Source organism: Cydia splendana, chromosome 25, assembly GCF_910591565.1.
Source record: "Cydia splendana chromosome 25, ilCydSple1.2, whole genome shotgun sequence".
NCBI lineage: Eukaryota > Metazoa > Arthropoda > Insecta > Lepidoptera > Tortricidae > Cydia > Cydia splendana.
In genome coordinates this window covers 6,388,573-6,410,057 of record NC_085984.1, presented here as the reverse complement: position 1 = coordinate 6,410,057, position 21,485 = coordinate 6,388,573, and the positions used below count along the sequence as shown (strand labels likewise).

At 39.5% G+C, this 21,485-nt stretch overlaps 2 protein-coding genes across 2 annotated transcripts in view; one reads left to right on the top strand and one right to left on the bottom strand.

The window, feature by feature from the left end:
* Positions 1 to 21,485, bottom strand: part of LOC134802776 (glucose-6-phosphatase 2) — a 227,751-nt gene that overhangs the window by 19,276 nt on the left and 186,990 nt on the right. The window lies entirely within an intron of this gene.
* The window catches only part of LOC134802858 (diacylglycerol kinase 1), a 227,034-nt gene that overhangs the window by 131,430 nt on the left and 74,119 nt on the right, over positions 1 to 21,485 (top strand). Inside the window, exon 3 of the mRNA XM_063775594.1 lies at positions 2,717 to 2,784. Coding sequence (XP_063631664.1) covers positions 2,717 to 2,784 — 68 coding nt within the window. The remainder of the gene's footprint in view (positions 1 to 2,716; positions 2,785 to 21,485) is intronic.

Sequence of the window (21,485 nt, the reverse complement as noted above, 5' to 3'; positions counted from 1 at the left end):
TTGTACGTTTTCATTTTGAGTTTTAGTCGTATGCCGATAGATGGCAGTAAATTTACGGTGACTACAAAATTTACTATGACAGGACCCCTCTATACTATCTATTCTCTTTGCTATTATGAACGACTTTCGGCCGTTATAAGATTTGAACTGTATGATCAAGCATTCAAACGCCGAATAAGAGATTTTGACATTGGAAATGTCTTTTCGTTCGCTCCAGTATAGGGTCCGATTTCACGAAAAAGTGCGATCCCCTTATATCTCGGAAAGTTGTGGAGATATGATATTAAAAAAAAGGCTCAAAAGACGCATAATCACGAGAGCTGTAAGGTGCAAAAATAATTATTCGAGAAAGTCAAAAACGAAAAAAGTTATGGTCGAAATAGTGAAAATAAAATTCAATTTTTTCCGAATTTTTGATTTTGGTGCTCGATAATTTGGAAACGAAGAATGATATCAAAAATTTGAGAAAAACGGCTCTGGACAATTTAGTCAGCTACGATTTGAGCTTAAAACAAAGACGATCGGGTTAAGGGTTTGCCCTGTAGCCTAACCTTAAAATAGTCAAAAAGTCAGAACGACATTTTTCACATGACATTTATGACTTCATGTTTCGCAGAGTTCGTTATCGGTGTTTGTTGTGAATTATCGGGATTATGACGGCAGAATAACACTTGCACTGCGTGGGCTATCAAAATCGCTGCAGATTTTTCTTGGTCTAACTCTATCTATCCTGTTTGAGACGGGCGTAGATAACGTGTTCACTATTCGACAATCTATGCATTCCAGTGGTGGTGGAAATAGAAATAGAGGTAGAGGTAGAGGTAGAGGTAGAGGTAGAGGTAGAGGTAGAGGTAGAGGTAGAGGTAGAGGTAGAGGTAGAGGTAGAGGTAGAGGTAGAGGTAGAGGTAGAGGTAGAGGTAGAGGTAGAGGTAGAGGTAGAGGTAGAGGTAGAGGTAGAGGTAGAGGTAGAGGTAGAGGTAGAGGTAGAGGTAGAGGTAGAGGTAGAGGTAGAGGTAGAGGTAGAGGTAGAGGTAGAGGTAGAGGTAGAGGTAGAGGTAGAGGTAGAGGTAGAGGTAGAGGTAGAGGTAGAGGTAGAGGTAGAGGTAGAGGTAGAGGTAGAGGTAGAGGTAGAGGTAGAGGTAGAGGTAGAGGTAGAGGTAGAGGTAGAGGTAGAGGTAGAGGTAGAGGTAGAGGTAGAGGTAGAGGTAGAGGTAGAGGTAGAGGTAGAGGTAGAGGTAGAGGTAGAGGTAGAGGTAGAGGTAGAGGTAGAGGTAGAGGTAGAGGTAGAGGTAGAGGTAGAGGTAGAGGTAGAGGTAGAGGTAGAGGTAGAGGTAGAGGTAGAGGTAGAGGTAGAGGTAGAGGTAGAGGTAGAGGTAGAGGTAGAGGTAGAGGTAGAGGTAGAGGTAGAGGTAGAGGTAGAGGTAGAGGTAGAGGTAGAGGTAGAGGTAGAGGTAGAGGTAGAGGTAGAGGTAGAGGTAGAGGTAGAGGTAGAGGTAGAGGTAGAGGTAGAGGTAGAGGTAGAGGTAGAGGTAGAGGTAGAGGTAGAGGTAGAGGTAGAGGTAGAGGTAGAGGTAGAGGTAGAGGTAGAGGTAGAGGTAGAGGTAGAGGTAGAGGTAGAGGTAGAGGTAGAGGTAGAGGTAGAGGTAGAGGTAGAGGTAGAGGTAGAGGTAGAGGTAGAGGTAGAGGTAGAGGTAGAGGTAGAGGTAGAGGTAGAGGTAGAGGTAGAGGTAGAGGTAGAGGTAGAGGTAGAGGTAGAGGTAGAGGTAGAGGTAGAGGTAGAGGTAGAGGTAGAGGTAGAGGTAGAGGTAGAGGTAGAGGTAGAGGTAGAGGTAGAGGTAGAGGTAGAGGTAGAGGTAGAGGTAGAGGTAGAGGTAGAGGTAGAGGTAGAGGTAGAGGTAGAGGTAGAGGTAGAGGTAGAGGTAGAGGTAGAGGTAGAGGTAGAGGTAGAGGTAGAGGTAGAGGTAGAAATAGAAATAATTTTATTCGTGAGCACAAACACAAAATAAAAACTTATACAGAGAAACATAAATAAAGAGAAAGTGCCACGAAATGGTCTCACCTCAGCATGTTGCTGGCGGCTGCTAGCAGATAGCTGATGCTGAACCCTGGCAGAACCTAGTGGAGCTCGGGTTTAATACAACATAAGCACACGCTGTTTTGGTCATCGGACTCGTCTCGATGAGCACTTAGGAGAGTAGTACCCAAGATAGAGCTGATGCTGAACCCTGGTTGTACCTAGCGGAACTCAGGTTTGGTGCAACATAGGCACGCGCTGTTTTGGACATCCGATTCGTCATGATGATCACATGGTAGAGCATTACCCAAGATAGCTGATGCTGAACCCTGGTAGTACCTATTGGAACTCAGGTTTAGTGCAACATAGACAAACGCTGTTATGGTCATCTCTCGTCGCGTCAAACTGCTGTCAAGAAAATTTCATATCTTGCAGCAACGAATTCCGTAGATTCATTTCCAATGTGCTCGATAGTCGTGTGAGGCACGAAATCTGTGAATTTTTTGTTGGATAAACCGTTGTATTCTGTTAGTGAATTTATGAATATATATATGATTTTTGACGATCCACCACAGGATATACTATCTTGACATTATTTTGAAACCTTATCATTCTGTAATTATTTTATTTCAAAATTTGATATTTTATTGATTATATTCCTGGTTCTGGCTATTTTTAAATAATTTAAAATATCTGTTACAGATTCAACAAAGAAGCTTCAAGATGTCCTTAACGAGTTCTGCGAGGTCAAGAAACAGAGTCCAGATGGGGTGAGTACCTTATCGATACCTCCTAAGTATACAGACGCAAGTGCAAATTCAGGATTTTGCAGGAGAGCTGTTCAAAGCTAGTACAGAACGTAACTTCCTTATTGGTTAAAGTAATTCCATAAAATTTTGGATTTTTTTCTGGCGAAATCTGTTAGATTATTTCTCAAATATGTATTAAAGTATTTTTCTGGCCTCCGGCCGGAAAGCGTGAGCTTTCGGCCCGCTGCGCTAAACGTAGTTGTTGTTTTCCAGCTCCGTCGGACAGTAGGTAAATAAGAAAGCGTCAGATTTGTAATCACACGTCGGCCGAGGCGAAGCCGAGGTTTTTTCTTACTTTACTGCCCTATCCTATTTGTATGTAATAATTAGAGATGCAACGGATAGTTGTTTGCCCGGATACCGGATACCGGATATTCGGCCTGCCCATCGGCCGAATATCCAATATCCGGCCGCCGAATATTCGGCCGGCGGAACTATGTTATACCTACATTTCGGTTTTTCAAGTGCGCGTTGTGCAGATTTTGACCTGTTTAGTAGTGAACATTCGCGCGGACTCATTTCTAGGAATTCTAGGTTCGAAATGAGTGCGCGTGCATGACTATGGAATGTTTAAATTGATTTAAAATAATAACGAGTACCTAAGATTATGACCGTGGCTGTTTCTTAAATCCAATTTTGTTTACTCCGAAATCAAGCAATGTTCCTATCCGGTATCCGGCCGGATAGTGGGTCACTGTCCGGTATCCGGCCGGATAGTGGGTCACTGTCCGGTATCCGGCCGGGTATTAAAATAATTGCCGGTTAGGCAATGTTAGGTACTCGTTATTATTTTAAATATCCGATGCATCTCTAGTAATAATACTTGTATAGATACTATTTCATAACGTTATTGATAAATATATACTGCAAAAAGTCGCAAGGCACTTTAGGGCTTTCCTTTTGCATTTAAAAATAATATTATGCCAGTCGTATTTTTTCACTGGATTTGGTAGGGGCACTGTCCCCAGATAACCTCATGACATGTTTACACAGATCACTTACGTGCTAGATGGGATCTTGTCTACTCTCTACTGCCGGTCAACACGCGTAGGTCGTTAGGTGCCCCCATGCTCGTTTAGTATTTGAGCACAACAGCTCATTTGTTGGGCCTACTGATGTGCTGTTGGAAAATATTCTAAAATTACGAAATTTCCACTTGGAAAAGTTTCGGAAACTTCATATTTTAGTGTAGGAATCGAAATTTTCCATTTTCAAAATGAAAGTTTCCTTTCTGGAATGTCAAATTTCCGAGAACTTTTCCAATTTTTCGGAAACTTTCCGCAACTTGCATATCTGTAGTTGCGTCCACCCCTATAGCCTGTAGAAATAGTCTTAGCTGACCATTAATAAGTTTTATTAATTGACCGAGCTTAAGTGAAGGCCTCCGTTTCAACTTATGTTTTTTTTTTTGTGTGTCCGGAGTTGTATAAAATAGTTTTAAGACAATCAGCACCTATATGTGCGGCTGTCCACTTAGTGTCCGACAGAAATCGGATTTTTTGCCGAAACCTAAACCGAAGGTTCGGGTTTGCTCTATTTTCGGTCGAAACGGAACCTTCGACAGTTCATGATTTTTATGCCGAACCCGAAGCTTCAGAACTTTCGGCGCAACCGAAAAATTCGGGAATTTGTTGCCAGAAACCGAACAGGACGAAACATAATTTTTATGCCGAAACCTGTCAAAATCGAAACCGAAACTTCGAATGGACACTGCAATTTAATCTGCGGAGTTCATATGAAGTAATCCGTATGTGTCACAAAAATACGCTTTCCCGAATCGGGCTATAATTAAAAATGTATGAGTCGCGGCCCTGTTAAAGAACCGTGATTCGCTCAAATTAGGCGCAGCCAAAATAAAGAAGTGTTACGTGAATCGGTGTTAATGTGATTAATGATGTATTTACAAACTTATTTCTGTTTAAGCCAAATAAAGCATTTATACAGAATAAATGCATGCTTTTGGATCTGCAGAATTTTTTTTAGCATGCAAAAAAAAAGTTACCAAGTGATTTATGTAATTAAATATTTGTACAAAACGCGAGTGTTATATAGAATGTCATGGTTTGATTTTGAGTTTTTAGGGTTCCGTACCCAAAGTGTAAAAACGGGACCCTATTACTAAGACTCCGCTGTCCGTCCGTCCGTCCGTCCGTCTGTCACCAGGCTGTATCTCACGAACCGTGATAGACAGTTGAAATTTTCACAGATGATGTATTTCTGTTGCCGCTAACAACAAATACTAAAAACAGAATAAAATAAAGATTTAAGTGGGGCTCCCATACAACAAACGTGATTTTTGACCGAAGTTAAGCAACGTCGGTCGGGGTCAGTACTTGGATACTCAATACTCAATCAAGTCAATACTCGCACTTGCCCGGTTTTTTTTATATATTATCGTCGGGTGACAAGTAAAAGTCACCAAGTACTATCAAAAAATTAAAGTAACAATGCAGTTTATTACACTTGTAACCCGGTTTATTGTCCAATAATTTCAATGGTGTTAGTTAGTGACTTTTGCTTGTCACTCGACGTTATGATAATCAAAAAAATCGGTCGTAGACAAAGTTTTATTAAGTGATTCTATTTTGTATTTAATTTTGGCGCGAAACGAATAGGTACCAAAATAACCCCCAAGAACCCCCAACCCAACCTGTCAATATAAAACAAACATCAAAACTAAATAAAAGCGAACCCGTTTCAAGGTAAAATTGAATGAGGCAGAAAGTAATTTCCAAATTTTATTCCTCGTGGAGACAATAGGGGTGTCGCTTTTGAATTTTAATCGTCGAAGTTTAACAATTTGGTGGCGTGACAGGGTTCATAGGGTTGGCAGCGAAGATAAAATATTTAGACTATAGAATCAAGTGGAAGTGATTGAGTGACAGAGATTTGATTAATGTGTTTTAAATTGATTTTTGAAACAATACATTATTTAAATATTATTACATTACATTACATTATTTATTAGCGGACCCCAGGCTCCCATGAGCCATGGCAGAATGCCGGGATAACGCGAGGAAGATGATGACATTATTTAAATATTAATGGCTTCTGCCCGCAACTTGGCAATGGAATGATGATGATAAGTAATTGATAAAAACTGAAATTCTATGGCCTTCCTCGGGCCTCTAACTATCTTCGTAGAGTTAGATCAAGAAAAGTCTGCAGCGATTTTAATAGCCCACGCAGTGCAAGTGTTATTTTAATTGTTAAACTTCTATGAAATGATGACGTATAAATAACACTTGCACTGCGTATCAAAATCGCTGCAGACTTTTCTTGGTCTAACTCTACCAACTTTCATCAAAATTAGTTCAACGATAAGCTTGAAGAGGTTACAAAGAGACACACAGACAGACAGACAGAGAGAGAGAGAGAGAGAGAGAGAGAGTTACTTTCGCATTTATAATATTAAGTAGAGATGAGTACCTATAGAAATAAACGAACAGTAGAAGAACAAACTACGGGCCCGATCTTTCAGACATCACCAAGATACGATAACGATATGTTTAAGATCAAACCTGTCAAATTTGACATTTGCGCGATTCTGGAGATACACTTGAACGATTTCCACAGGATATGACTTAGAGATCCAATTCACATCTAATAGATATCTTACTCTATCTAACGTAAAAGTGACATTGGTTGCCCGAATTGCGCTGCAAAAGAGAACTAGTTGATATCTGAACTATAACGTGTCTAGAATGGATCTAGTACGTGTCGTCTCTTGAATATCTTGAAGTTCGAATACGGCAGTATGTCTCGGGCGAGACTCGAACTCTTGATCCAGGGATCCGGGATCCAGCCCGCCGCTCTACAGTTACTGAGACTTACCTGTTGTCTGCAAATTTTTCCACCATACCCTTCATATACGTACGCCTTAGGGCCCCCCCTAGCTTAGCAACATCTCATCATCATCAAATCAGCCAGAGGACGTCCACTGCTGGACATAGGCCTCCCCCAAACAATGCCACAATGACCGGTCTTGCACCATCCGCATCCAGCGGACTCCCGCGATCTTTACCAGGTCATCAGTCCACCTTGTGGGGGGTCTACCCACGCTGCGCCTGCCGGTACGTGGTCGCCACTCGAGAACCTTTCCGCCCCAATGGCCATCGGTTCTACGGGCAATATGCCCCGCCCACTGCCACTTAAGTATAGCGATTCGGCGATATCGACATCTACTACGTAAGAAATTGTAGTATCGTTTTCATACGTTTCTGCTTAACACATTCAGTGCCAGCGCGAGCTACGCGCTGTTAGCGTAGCCGATAGCACAGGAAAAACCATATGTAGCGAAAAGCGCCTACGAACAGAGAACCCGCCTAGCGGGTCGCTGGCAGTGAATGTGTGCAAAATTAATCCATGATATCCATAGGATTAACGTGTAATCTCATAATGCAAAATGGCGCATTTCCATCCCTGTATACTTTCACAACTCAAACATCGTATTCAGAAAACGACCTTGCGTTTCAGGGGGTAATTTAGCTCGTGTTTTAAAGGGTGAAAGGGGGACGCTGTTTGTATTTGTTCTAGAACTCATTTATTCTTCTGACATAGATCTATCGCATAGAGACTCCGTAACAGTCCACTCCGTGGAAACTCCGTGTGTGTTGTCAGTGTTGTCACTCGTTTAGTTTTCGTTTAGGTGTAGCTTACTTTCAAGTCAGGTACCCACTGAAAATCTGCGTCATGGCTTGCCGCGGCATTATGCTGAGTGGGGATCCTGTTTAGCATCTAGTTTGTGTAGTTTGTGTTGTATGTGTTAATTTTTATACTCAATTAAGATACTAAAGTATTTGAACAAATTAAATTGTTTCAGTTTACTCAATTAAGATGTTAAATAAATGTATTTCTTCATCTGCTTCTTCAACATGAACTGTGGAATGAACTGTCGCGCGCGGTAACAAAAAAGCGTAGGTACTTTCTTCGGTGACAACGCACTTGCAACCCCTCTGGGCAACGGTAATAGCTTACCCAGGCAATTCGTCTGCTTGTTTTCTTCAATATTATAAAAAATAAAGTGGTAACGAAAACTCACGATTGGGGTGACCGTTTTCTTTTGTTTATGAAATAGGTGCTTATTTGAGAGCGCATCACTAATTTGCATTGCATTTGATATCATCTATTAATCATCTTATACTGCAACTATTCATGTTTGCTTCTATAAAAAAACTTGTATATATTTTTAAGAAAAAAATGTTGACGTAAGGGTCAGCTTCACGTTGCATGCGGATCCGTACGTCACTCCGTTGTAGGGTTTGCACGACGGATCTGAATTGTATGGGAAGATGCGCAGATCCGGATCCAGATCCGGATAATTTCATACATTTCGGATCCGGATTGCAAACCCTACTCCGTTCTGATAACCACATGTAAGACCACCGAAAGCCTCATTTAACACTTTTATTACCTACTAAGTTACAAGTTACAGTTTTTAGACTTCAAAGTAATCGCAGTTGAAATAAATAAGTTTTGGCAAAAAAAAAACATTTTTGGTACAAGCTTTTATCGCTAACTGTACTCGCTTGCTATTTGTATTGTTAGTTTTCGATTAGGGCTACTAGATGACAGCACCTGTTTTTGACGTTATGACATTTAAGGGTCTGCCATGTTAATTTAAGTCAAGATTTAAGTTAACATGGCAGACCCTCCGACGTATCGTACCATTAGGTATGTTTTTTTTTATATGTAATAGTCAGCAAACGAGCAGACGAGCCGCCTGATGAGAAGCGGTCATCGTCGCCCATGGACATAAGCAACATCACAGGAGCCACTTAAGCGTTGCCGAGCCTTGAGAACCCTAAATAACCGCTTCTTGAAGAATCCCATGTCGTAGCGCAAAGGAAATATCTCAGGAGGCAAGTCATTCCACATTCTGTCCCGTCTAATATGTAAATAGTCTGTGTCAGCTGTATATTGGATGGTGTCGAACTATCAGTAAATATTTGGAGTGAACTGCAGATCCATTGTATTTCTGATTACTTGTATGTTTTTACAAGGTTTAATCGTTTTTATTGCATATCTATGGAGATAATGAAAATTAAATAAAAATATTTAAAAAACATACTAGCAGGCGTGGCTCACTCCGCGATTTCGTCGCTTTGCTACAGGTAGCTAAAAGTACGTCCGTTCGGCCCCAATTTTGGGGTTTGCCATAAGCCGCGCGTGGCGCTGTCGCCACCTAGCGGCCATATCTGTGCTGATCGTAACAGACGCGTTTTGTTACAGAGTGAGTCTTCTGTACCTAGTACTATTATTTATTCTGTGATACTAGGCAAAAGAGTTTGTCTACATTCAAAAACCGGCCAAGTGACTCGCGCATGAAGGGTTCCGTACCATTACTCAAAAAACGGCAAACGGTTTGTTGTATGGGAGCTGGGAGCCCCATTTAAATATTTATTATATTATGTTTTTAGTATTTGTCTGTAGCCGCTATGTACAGAAATATCTAAATCTTTTGTGAAATTTCAACTGCCTAGCTATCACGGTTTATGAGATACATCCTGGTGACAGACAGACGGATAGACAGACGGACAGACAGACGGAAAGACGGACGGAAGGGTAAAAACGGGACCCTATTACTAAGACTCCGCCTTAGTAATAGGGTCCGGTTTTTACCCTTTGGGTACGGAACCGTAAAAAGACACCAACTGTCATCTATCTCCTGTGGTGCCTTTTGTCCGTTTACGTCACATATAGGCTATATATAGGCGGAAATGTCAGCTACATCGATATCACCAACGACCGTGCAGACCGTGCAATATAGAAGGAACCAAGCACTCGGAACCAAAACGACCTAAATCGCAACAAATCCAATACATTATCTGACATTTTACCAAAACTGTACAAACGGGGCGTCCCACCCATACATCCTAAACTTTCGACACCAAAAAAATACTTCTAAAAATAGAACACAAACAAAAACGAACCTTATCTCTTACGGAGTAAGTCGAAAATCACTTATCCATTTCGACCGTTACCATCCATGACGTCAGTTAGGGAAAGCGCAGTTGATCTATTTTGAGCCTTAATGCGATTGAGTTTAAGTATGATTTCGAGTGGGGCGTTAAAGTATGTCGATAGCGATGACGTCATGAGGGAACAGGATGGAAGATATGACGTCATTGAATATTTTAGTGACGTAGCAGTTGTGTCATAGATAAATAATTATAATTGAGTAGTTTGAGAGTCTGGAATGTCGAAATCAATTTTTATGTAAAGTATCTACAGTTTTATACAGGGTGGCTAAAACATAAGTGCATTATCGTTGCCAGGGAGGTTTTGGGATTATACTGAGCAACTTTTACTATGGGGCCAACCCCGAAATCGAATAGATAAGATAAGAGAATGGTTTGAATCTTGATAGTGCCATATATTAGAAAGGGACAGAACCGCTGTCAAACATCGGTTTTGTAGGAAGTTTCCTTTCTGTACGGTAGTACTATTATTTATACTGTGGTCGCGGGCTCAAGCCCCGGCTCGTACCAATGAGTTTTTCGGAACTTATGTACGAAATATCATTTGATAATTACCAGTCGCTTTTCGGTGAAGGAATACATCGTGGGGAAACCGGACTAATCCCGATAGGGCCTAGTTTACTCTGGGTTGGAAGGTCAGATGGTAGTCGCTTTCGTAAAAGCTAATGCCTACACTAATTCTTGGGTTTAGTTGCCAAGCGGACCCTAGGCTCCCATGAGCCGTGGTAAAATGCCGGCACAAGGTGAGGACAATGATGATGATTAGTTTAACCTTTTCCGTGTCAAACACAAAAGCTGTCACTCGGACGCCACGTCACCGAAGCGTCAATAACTGACATTGAACTTTATGCAATTGCACGTAGGTCTGTTGCTCTGTGGTCTGTGACGGATTAATCCGTCTTTGTCGTTGGACCTACGGTGCGGATATATCCGTCATTGTCGTTCAAAAGGTTAACAGCTCCGGACACGTGGCGACTCCCACACGACACGTGTCAGATCAAAGAATCTGCCAAGGACTGAGCCTTCCATGCATACCTTATTACATTCTTGTTATGCTTAAAGTGAGTACGTGTGTGGAATAAAAGTTAAGCGCGAATCGGGAAAACACACGACGGGTTCAACACTTGGAGTACGTTACGTATAGTCATAAAATGACAGAAATAGTCACAATTTCAACTCACGGCAGTGAAACCGACGTTAAGGTTATTTGTTAAAAATGTAATAAGGATTATTTCTTTCATCACCACTTTCTTCCTATAATGTATACTTTCCACAAAAACTTTAAAAAACTGTCAACCGGGACATATTTCATGCTAAAGGGGAGGGGGGGTGGCGTCAGGGGGAGGGGAGGAAACGTTAGTGTGCGTAAAGCACCATACCCAAATGTTAAATTTGTTTGTCTTCCGCATACATTAGAACATAACTTGACCGAATCAAATTACATAGACGATGTCGATAGCGTATGTATAATATGTCAGTGACTCGTGGTAAGGCTACAGGGGCCTTACCATGATGTCCTTCTTGCGATTCAGTTTAGGTCTTAAACAGAATCGCAATAAAGACGTCATGGTAAGGCCCCAGGAGTCGCAGAAATATTGAAAGTTACACACGATCGAGTCGAATCCCTTTCTACGGAACCCTTCATAAGCTCTCGACTCAACACGTACCGAATTACGGGACTTTCATAAACAAGGTTTAGCCTCAACGTCAACGTCAGTGTCATACACTCTAACACAAATAAAACGGCACACTTTGCACTTATATCCATGCGTAGCGACCCGCTTTGGATGTTCTTGAGTGCATCATGTAATTGTAGAGTAATTTAATTTATCCACTTATGTTGAGTGGATATGTTTGCGACATGTTAATAGTGTTCGTGACTGCTAAGATATACAGACGGCCTGCAACTCGACTGCAATTTGTATGGAAACTGCACGCCGACTGCATGCCAACTGCAACGTCCGCGTGCAGTTCCCATACAAGTTGCAGTCTGTCTGTATCGGCGCTAAGGGAAAAGTCACTTGTATTATAATGTAACATTGATATACCGGATGGATTTGCAATGGGGCCAATAATTTAAAAATACTTCTTCAGATCATAAAGATTTTAGGCTAAGATGGTATCTGCTAATAATAATATTTACATTATATATACATGAGTTAGTTACTAAAAATACGTGAGTTAAACCATAAAATTAGACTAGTGATAATACTTTTAAATAAATAAATATTATAGATCAATTTTACACAGATCGGCCTAGTCCCACGGTAAGCTCAATAAGGCTTGTGTTGTGGGTACTAGACGACGATATATATTATAATATAAAATACTTACCCTAATTTTTGGTAATAAGCGAGAGTTCCATCAACCTATTTGACCCAATTCTATTAATTGTGCCTTGGAATCAAAAAGCCGTCAGTTCCGTACAATATCAGAACTGATAACGTATCTCGCTTTAATATTGCCCTCTCCAGTTTTATCTTATAACAATATCATTCATATAAATATTGCGCAAATCTTCATTTATCTACGCTTGCTGTCTACATAAATACTTTGAAAGATATTAGTATGAGTTATGGTTCGAAAAATATAAGGTTGTTGTTACATTTAAATTAAATCTGTTGCTCAAAATGACTGATAATACATATTCCATTGTTTTGTTAATAACTTACAAATCCAATGCATAAAGTGTAAATTTTCCTTTGTCTACTGAATATACATGAACATAATGGCTTTTAAAGAGTAGATCAGCTTTTTTTGTTATTTATCACGTTTAAAATTGTCAAAATATTTTATATGATAATTTAATAGCCGTTTAAAATATTTATACAATTTTCAATCGTGGCTGAATGCCAGATAGATCGGTGCCATCGATGCCTAGCCCATGCCTAACCTTTCAAAAATGACAATAAGACGGACGAATGATTGAAATGTCGCCGTATTTATGAATTATATCGCATAAAATTTAGTTTTTTCTTCGCAAGTGTGATGAAAAACACTGTGTAACTCCGGAGGTACCTAAGAGAATTGCAATTTCACTTACCAATAGTCAAGGTTGTATCAAAACCAGTTCAAATCCGTAACAAGTTTGTCACATCTGAATCGGACTCCTGAATAATAAATAATATCTAAAAAAATAAAATATTTATTCGGTAAAATAAAGTGACATTTCGATATCCATGCTGGTGCCTCTTTTTAAATATTCAGGATAGGGTAATTCGCCAGTAACTGGCCACTCTAAACTAAAAATGAATTCTATTCACCTATAAACAAAATTCATTTTAGTATAACGTTTCAATACTTAACTGGCCAGCCTTCAATAACTAGCCACCTTACACTAAAATGAATTCTGTTTATAGGTGAATAGAATTCATTTTTAATTTAGGGTGGCCAGTGGCGAATTACCTATCACTGTATTAAGAGACATTCGCTCTTCCACAAAGGGTTAGCAATTCTAAATCTTACATGACTTGTAATATAAGTAAGTAAATAAAACTAAGTTCAATGTTCTTATTTTTTAGGGTTCCGTACCCAAAGGGTAAAACGGGACCCTATTACTAAGACTTCGCTGTCCGTCCGTCCGTCCATCCGTCCGTCCGACCGTCCGTCCGTCCGTCCGTCCGTCCGTCTGTCTGTCACCAGGCTGTATCTCACGAACCGCGATAGCTAGACAGTTGAAATTTTCACAGATGATGTATTTCTGTTGCCGCTATAACAACAAATACTAAAAACAGAATAAAATAAAGATTTAAATGGGGCTCCCATACAACAAACGTGATTTTTGACGAAAGTTAAGCAACGTCGGGCGTGGTCAGTACTTGGATGGGTGACCGTTTTTTTTTTTGCATTTTTTTCCGTTTTTTTTTGCATTATGGTACGGAACCCTTGGTGCGCGAGTCCGACTCGCACTTGCCCGGTTTTTTACATTTTTAACAATTTACTTGCGTGTGTGTATACAATGCTTTAAAATAAATACAAAGATATTTATTTACCGACCTAAAACAATGAATTGCATGTACAATCAAAAATCAGGTAGAATTTAGAAATATTTGTGTAGTAAAATGGATGGGACTCAGCGAGACAGCTGATTTTCAGTCTCCAACCAAAAAACTAGGACACAGACATAGACAATAGATATACCCCCTTATTCATAAAACTTTACGGCCAGATTTAGTTAAATTATGTTTCATCCCTTTCTTACAAATACATAAGTCAAAATGACAGATAAGGACAAACAAATATTAGCTAATTGAGGTTTGTAGCCATGTTTATGAATAAGGAGGATAGACATCATTCATTCGTAATAAAGTATTACAGGTCACAATTTTCAGACTTATTTCTATAAATCTTACATCTATTATTTACACCGATTCGGATAATACCTACACTACGAGTATTCCTTATAAACTAAAATTCTTTAAAAGGTGTTTAAAAGTATAAAAGTTTTGCCTTGTTTTAAAGGAACTAAGAGTTATCGCTTCAAGCTTTGCTTAAAGCTAATTCTTAACTAAGTTATTTAATAACTAACCTAACTAACCAGACGAATAGCTGCCAAGGCGATGTTGTGTGATAGGTTATCATGATAGCTTTAAATGAATATCTATCACTCCATTAACAGTATTGGATCATCTCAGCCCTATTTACTGCCTTAAGACTCCTCTGTATTCTGTCACTGCCCAATACCGAAGGGTATAACTATAAAAAGCAATTTATAGTCTCCTTAAACTTTTAGTACGCCTTATATCCCGTTCGCTAAAAGGGCCTATCTTTGTTTTTGCAAGAAATATTGACTGACCGAAAAACGGCTACTAAGAATTTATAAGGAGGAGGTACAGGCCGCGTAGCCAAGATGCCAATCGCTTACGCTCCGTAGCGATCGAAACGCAACTGTCACTGTCACACTAATATGGAAGAGTGATAGAGAGACATAATGCTTTTCGTTGTCGAAGCGATAGCGATTGTAACCTTGGCTAGGCCGGCTGTAGCGCCCAATAATATATCACCTCCATGTTTTTACGGTAGAACTTATTTTTATAATTGTAAGTGATTTCCTCCTCACTACTTTGGGTAGGTACCTAGTAGTAGACATTTGTGCGAGCGATAAGAAAAATTGGTGGTGTTACACCAAAAAACGAATATACCGTTGTATATTGATCGTAAGAACGACTCATAACTCAAGCTGAGTGGGATCATTTTTCGTGTGTAATGTTATTTACACCACACCAGCTCGTAAAGGTTAAAGATTCCACTTTTCGTACCACGAGTGTAGCGAGTGTTTCGTGTTTTGGAATCTTTCGGTTGAGCGGTATTATATATTAGCATGAAAAGTTTAAAGCAGCACCCTAGGTTAGGTTTTTTATAATGTGTTTAATATATTTTTTGTAATGGTTTGTAAGTGTTTTTATATTGTACTTTTATACTCACATTCATACCCAAATCTAAGAGCCAAGTTAAATAAAGATAATAAATATTGTCAAACATATTACCTACTCTTATTAGTATCTTTATTATGTATAAATGTAAGTACCTACATAAACTGTTTTACACCGAATATTTTTCGTTTTTTTTTTTTATATAAAGGGTACCTAAAGGACTAAAATTTAGTGAGATATAACTGAAACCACTTTTTCCCTATGTTTGCTGCGGAATCCTTTAAATTCCTATTCTTTTAACAAAAAAAATGCCAATTTTAGATATAGGCCCTTTTACCCAAGCACGACAGTAACTCCCTTTAACGACGCACTTCCGTTTTGGACATTAGGGGTTTATTACGGTTGATTCAATATCTATTCGACTCATAAAATAGTTTTCTAGGTAGAAATGGGAATGACCCTTATGTAAGGCATTTTCATTTTGTGTGCGAATGTGGCGCCTGCCTGGCGGCTATGGGACATAGTCTAAACCACAGTCTATGAAACACAGTAGCCGTCTAGTCAGGGCAATCGTGTGGGGTGCGAGGGTAGCACGCACTCGAGTTGCATACATCGCCATTGCTAGTAGCTCGGTACTACTTACATGGCTAGCGTTTCTTATTTGAAACGTGCAGATTTTTGGGCAGTTGTGTAAAAGTCTGCGACAACCCTACTGTGTTCTTGTGCGGTGTCGGCATTCACGCAAACATCAAAGGCGTCGGTCCACTGTTACTTTTTACACTGTGGTCTAAACTACTTGATACGGTTGTCAGCTATTTTGATGCGACCTTGTATCATCAATCGAAATCAAATTGTATGTAATTTCCCGTTGAAATACGGAAATTCCACACGTTTTCGTAACACAAAGAAAGATCTTTTAGGATATTTGGTACTTTAGTAGTAGTCATACATTTTTATTCAATTCTATTTATCAAATTTTGTTGAAATGTAACGGAAAATAAAATTAACAACACCAAAAAAATTGGCCTAATAATGAATTGCTGTGTTTCGGCCCCAGTTGCAATGACACCCTGTATCACGGGAATCTCGTTACGCGTAACGATTAGACGCCATGAAATATGGCGGCCAATTTGACGCGCTGACGAGGCGGCTATTCCTTGGCGATGGAATTCGACGCCCATCTGTCTTTTCAAGGCTATAGACCGACCGCTTAAATGAGTCCTCGCCTGCGCGGTACGGGGGGGCGGGGTAGGATGACTAAGGTGGGGGGGGGGGGGGGGGGGAAGGCGACGTCAAACGGTTTTCGAGAAAAAGGAATTTAGCCGATTTGCAAAATCGAAGTGATCCCAGTGATCCGTGAACAAAATTTTGTACGGAATATCTATCCATATAACAGAACAATTTTAGGAATATCCCTACAGTCGAAAGTGATTAATCTGATTAGTAACTACCGGAAATGTTAATGCTAGTTAAACCCATTAATTTTCTCGTTATTTGAAGTCACCGCAAACAGCTAAAACTATCAAAATTGTTTGGTTTATTCAATTACGACGTTAATTAGTAAAATCATACATACCTACCAACCTATTTTATACTAGAGATGCAATGGATAGTTGTTTGGCCGGATACCGGATGTTCGGCCGAATATTCGGTAGCCGGCCGCCGAATATTCGGCCGGCGGAACTATACCTACATTTCGGTTTTTCAGGTGCGCGTGCAAGTGAGTGGAATGTTTAAATTGTTTTAAAATAATAAGCAAGTACGTTTATGAACGCGACTGTTTCTTTAAATCCAGTTTGTTTACTCCGAAATCAAGCAAAGTTACTATCCGGTATCCGGCCGGATAGTAGGTCACTATCCGTAATCCGGCCGGAATCAACATAAAGGCCGGATAGGCCGGATACCGGATAGTAACCGAATATCCGGTGCATCCCTATTTTATACTCTTCAGTTAATTCGCTTAATGAATGTGTCGCTGGCGAACTTGAAATTTAATTAATTGTCGTTTGGCTGGCAGCCAGTCGAATCGATAATGAAATTAATTTGACGGTTCGATTTCATGTTAATCTACATCGCATATCTATAAAGGCCTTTAAACACTGACTTTTGCAGCGGTACAAAGGCGGTCGATAGCCAGGTAATACAAATGTTGTTGTACTTATGCATAACCTCCTAAGTCCCCGCGTACAATTTTTTGTACATATTCCAAAATCTATTTTGAACTTTTATTGTGTAACTAAGGGTTCCAATTTCAAAAACAAAACATTTGCTTCTGGGTCTCAGAAGGATAATCGTGACTTAAAATTGCTTGAAACTCAAATATTCCAAAAATTTCCGGAACTTCCCACATTTTTGTATGGGGATCGATTGATTGATTTCCTATGGAAATTGCCGAGATTTTTCCAAAATTTTTGAACTCCGCATCGTGCACGTCTGTGTAGGTAGGTATGTGATGGTCAATTTTTTACACAAATTAAAACACAAGTGTATCTAATTGATTTCAGCACTTACTTGACATGACAGATAGAATTTTGTATCGTGACCATGAAGCTGACATTCGTATTTTTATTCACTGTATTTTTCACTATAACCTTTCAATTACAATTCACCGAAAAACAGGACCACACATACGATTTGAAAATGGCTCCAAATCTGTTCAAGGAATTTCAGAAGCACTATAAAAAGATTTACACGGAAGAGGAGAAGAAAAATAAATATAAGATATTTGTCGATAATTTAGTGAGAATAAATGCTATAAATCAAAATTTTCCAGGGGCCTGGTTTGCTGTGATTGGTCCGTTTACTGACTTGACGTATATGGAGTTTATTAAAATGAATAAACTTACGAAGAAGGATTACGCAAATGTTGGGAGTAACTTCAGGTTTGCTTGTTACTATTTATTGTTTATCTCTTTATTTTTTTCTTCTCAACATATTAAGATACCTAAGGCTGCCTTTCCACTGAAGTCAAGACAAGTAAGCACCTTTTATAAGTAAAATCAATGTGCCACATACCATTCGATAGGTCTTTAAAATAACAATTTGCTGCGAGCGTTTTTTTAATATAGTATGAGCAATTTTGAAAAAAATCAAACATATTATGTCCGATCCTCATCCCTCTAACTTTTGAACCAGGCATGCAAAAAACTTGTGCAAAAATTCATAAAATAAAACTAAATAATAATTTTTCACGAAAATTATTTTGAACAATTATGATTAAACCTTTATTATATTTGGTAAAAAAGAATTCCTTTTAAAAACGACGTAAGTGCCGCGAAGATAAGCCCTTTTACTAAAATGGTTTTTAAATTGTACACATATGCAATCAATAAATCATTGTCTTAGGGCTAAGTGCACTATATTATCTAATTTCAGAAATGTAATAAACTGCACAGACCGCCGCGGCTACCTTTTCGAAAGATTCTCCGACAAAGTAAGAGACGACTATGAAACCAAATCCAAGAGTAACGCGTCCGCGTCCGACGAATATTACAGTGACGAAGACGAAGCAAACAATGGGACGAATGCGGAAGTTGAATATGAGAGTGACGATAATGGGACGAGATCGGATAAGGATCGGACATAACGATGTGTTATAATATAATAATAAAAAACTATGTATTTTTATTGCCTTGCGTCGGTTAGTTCATTTTAGATTCTATAATCCTTCCACACTGCTTTAGTACTATGACTTATGGGAAACGGTCGAAGAGATAGTTCAGATTCGGAAACTGTTATTGGGCATGGCATTGGGTCTCCAAAACTGCCAGGAGACAGCGGCGCCGGCCAGATGGCCAGATGGAGTAGATTCAGCGGAATTACGTCATCAAAATGACTCCCGCTTCGTTGCGAAAATTGCATATTGCACCCAAACTATGTATCGCACATACACGTGTGTGGTGTTAAATGAAAGATATGAAATATACTATATTTAATTTATACACCGTGTACCAATTTATACAACAGTTTAAGAGAAATTTACAAAGAAATCAAAATGATGTAAAAAAATATTCGATTATTTGGGTTTTACAACCAAACCAAAAGTCGGACGTTAAAGCAATGTACTACAATATTAAAGATGACGTCTCAAGACTTACACCGATACCAATAAAATCAAAATTTTACCTAAATTGTGGAAATTATGCATCAAAATGTAGGTATTCGCCAGAACAAATGCATTAAAGTTAAAAAAATCCAAATTGGTCATTTTCAGGATAATCTGCATAAGCTTCAGTGCACTACTTCTGCGTGTGTGACACGGGCAAAGGCAGCGCGTCCACTCGGTGTACCTCGTACCACAGAATAAATAATAGTACTAAGGTACAGAAACTTTATTCTCTAACAAAACGCATCTATCACGACAGACATGACCGCAAGGTGGCGCAAGCGCGAGCAGGCGTCCGTTCCGTAGCGGTGCGCGGCAACTACTACTGCTAGACACCAAAATTGGTGTGGACCGCATATACTTGTAGCGACGCGACGAAATCGCGGAGTGAGCCACGCCTGCCCTTATTATCTCAATAACCTAACTGTCAATTGAAACTGTGGTTTCGGCTCCGCGCAGGCCTCACAAATGTCCGGAACACCACTATTCCTTGATGGGGAAAGACATTAAAATTGGGTTATCTAATAAAGGTGACACTCCATTTCCAACGGCAGCAGCAATACCATTCATTATACTATGGAAATTGACAATAATATAATAGAATAGAATAGAAAAAGTTTATTTGGTGCAAAATAAAACTTAACCTAAAAATACATCTTATTCTAATACATACTAACACCAAAATGGATGCCACTCAGCATTTGCCGATGGCTAATATACTTAGCCATGGCGCTGGTTTTCAGGGCAACCAGAGAGAAAAACACAATACCAGTAGTGCAGCTGCGTTCAGAAATGGAATTACTTTGCAGAATGTCAAATTGAAATCAATTATTCGCATATTTTCATTTTGCCGAATGATTCAGACACTTTTTAAAAGGCAATGTTTTAGGGATCAGAATGATTTCGTAAGTCTAATACTAAATATAGGTAAAAGTTTATTTTTGTAATTTAACATCGTTAGATGCAAAAAATGGTCGGTATTGTCGCAGTTCACCTAACTCGTTCCTCCTCGCTTTGCTCGTCGTCGCACCTATTTTGCCTCTGTCAAATGACTAGACGTTATCGTATTAATAAATATTTAGCCAATTGAAGGATTTGGCAAAAGAAATATACCTACTTATTATTTGTATGTCTTTCCCATCACGGAACAATGGTGTTCCGGACCTTTGGGAGGCATGCGCGGAGCCGAAGCCAACACGTAGAGGCCCTTTTGACACTTTAATGAAATGTAAGGGGTACACCGAGCGGATGCTGCCCTTGCCCGTGTCATGGGACGCACGCAGAGGCAGCACCCGCCAGGGTGTAAGGGCTATTGAGAGTTGATGGAATCTAAAATGAACTAGGTTATTGGGTGAAAGCGATGGACTAAGTACTGAGCTATGGGGTAAAAAAACCGGACGCCTGCCTAATAAAACGGTATGCAATTTTATTTCCGGCAGACGGTGACTCGCCCTCACAAGATGGGCCCCCACAAAAAGCGACATCTAGGATGGCTCAAGGGCAACACCGGTGTGAGCGGCTCAGGGGTGTCGAGAGGTGTGCGCCGCTTTCTACCCAGTGGCTGTTAACAGCCACTGTGCCAACTCGCGTCTTATGCATATTTCACTTCCACCCCTGGAGCTTATAGCTCTAACGACTCCACTCTGGCCGGCCGGCTAAGGCAAGCCAGAGGCAGAGAATCCTACTTATTATTATTATTATCAGAGATATATATATATATATAACTCCGTATAAGATAAATAAAGTCTAAGAAAAAAACGTGCCTCGGAAATCAAGAAAAAGTCATTCTCGAATAGATGGCGCCATACCTCCGCCATACCTTTGGCCTATTCTCGGCTAGATGGCGTTGACGACACCGTTTGATATTTAACAATTTTAACTCATATCAGTGAAAGAAGATGGGTCAGTATGGAACAATAAAAATTAAAAATCATTTATTCGTAAACATATTTTGATTCATTTATACATTTTCAATTTTATTTTAAGTTTTAATCGTGTGTCGATAGATGGCAGTAAATGTACCGTGACTTCAAAATTTACTTTTGCAATAGCCCTCTATACTATCTATTCTCTTTGTTATTATTATTGTGTTGTAGGTAAATATGTCATTTTATACAATTTGATGTATGTATGTTGACCGTTGGTTGATATTATTATGTCTCTTGGTTTGAAAATTTTCGACTTAGTAATTATTAAAAGAGTTGG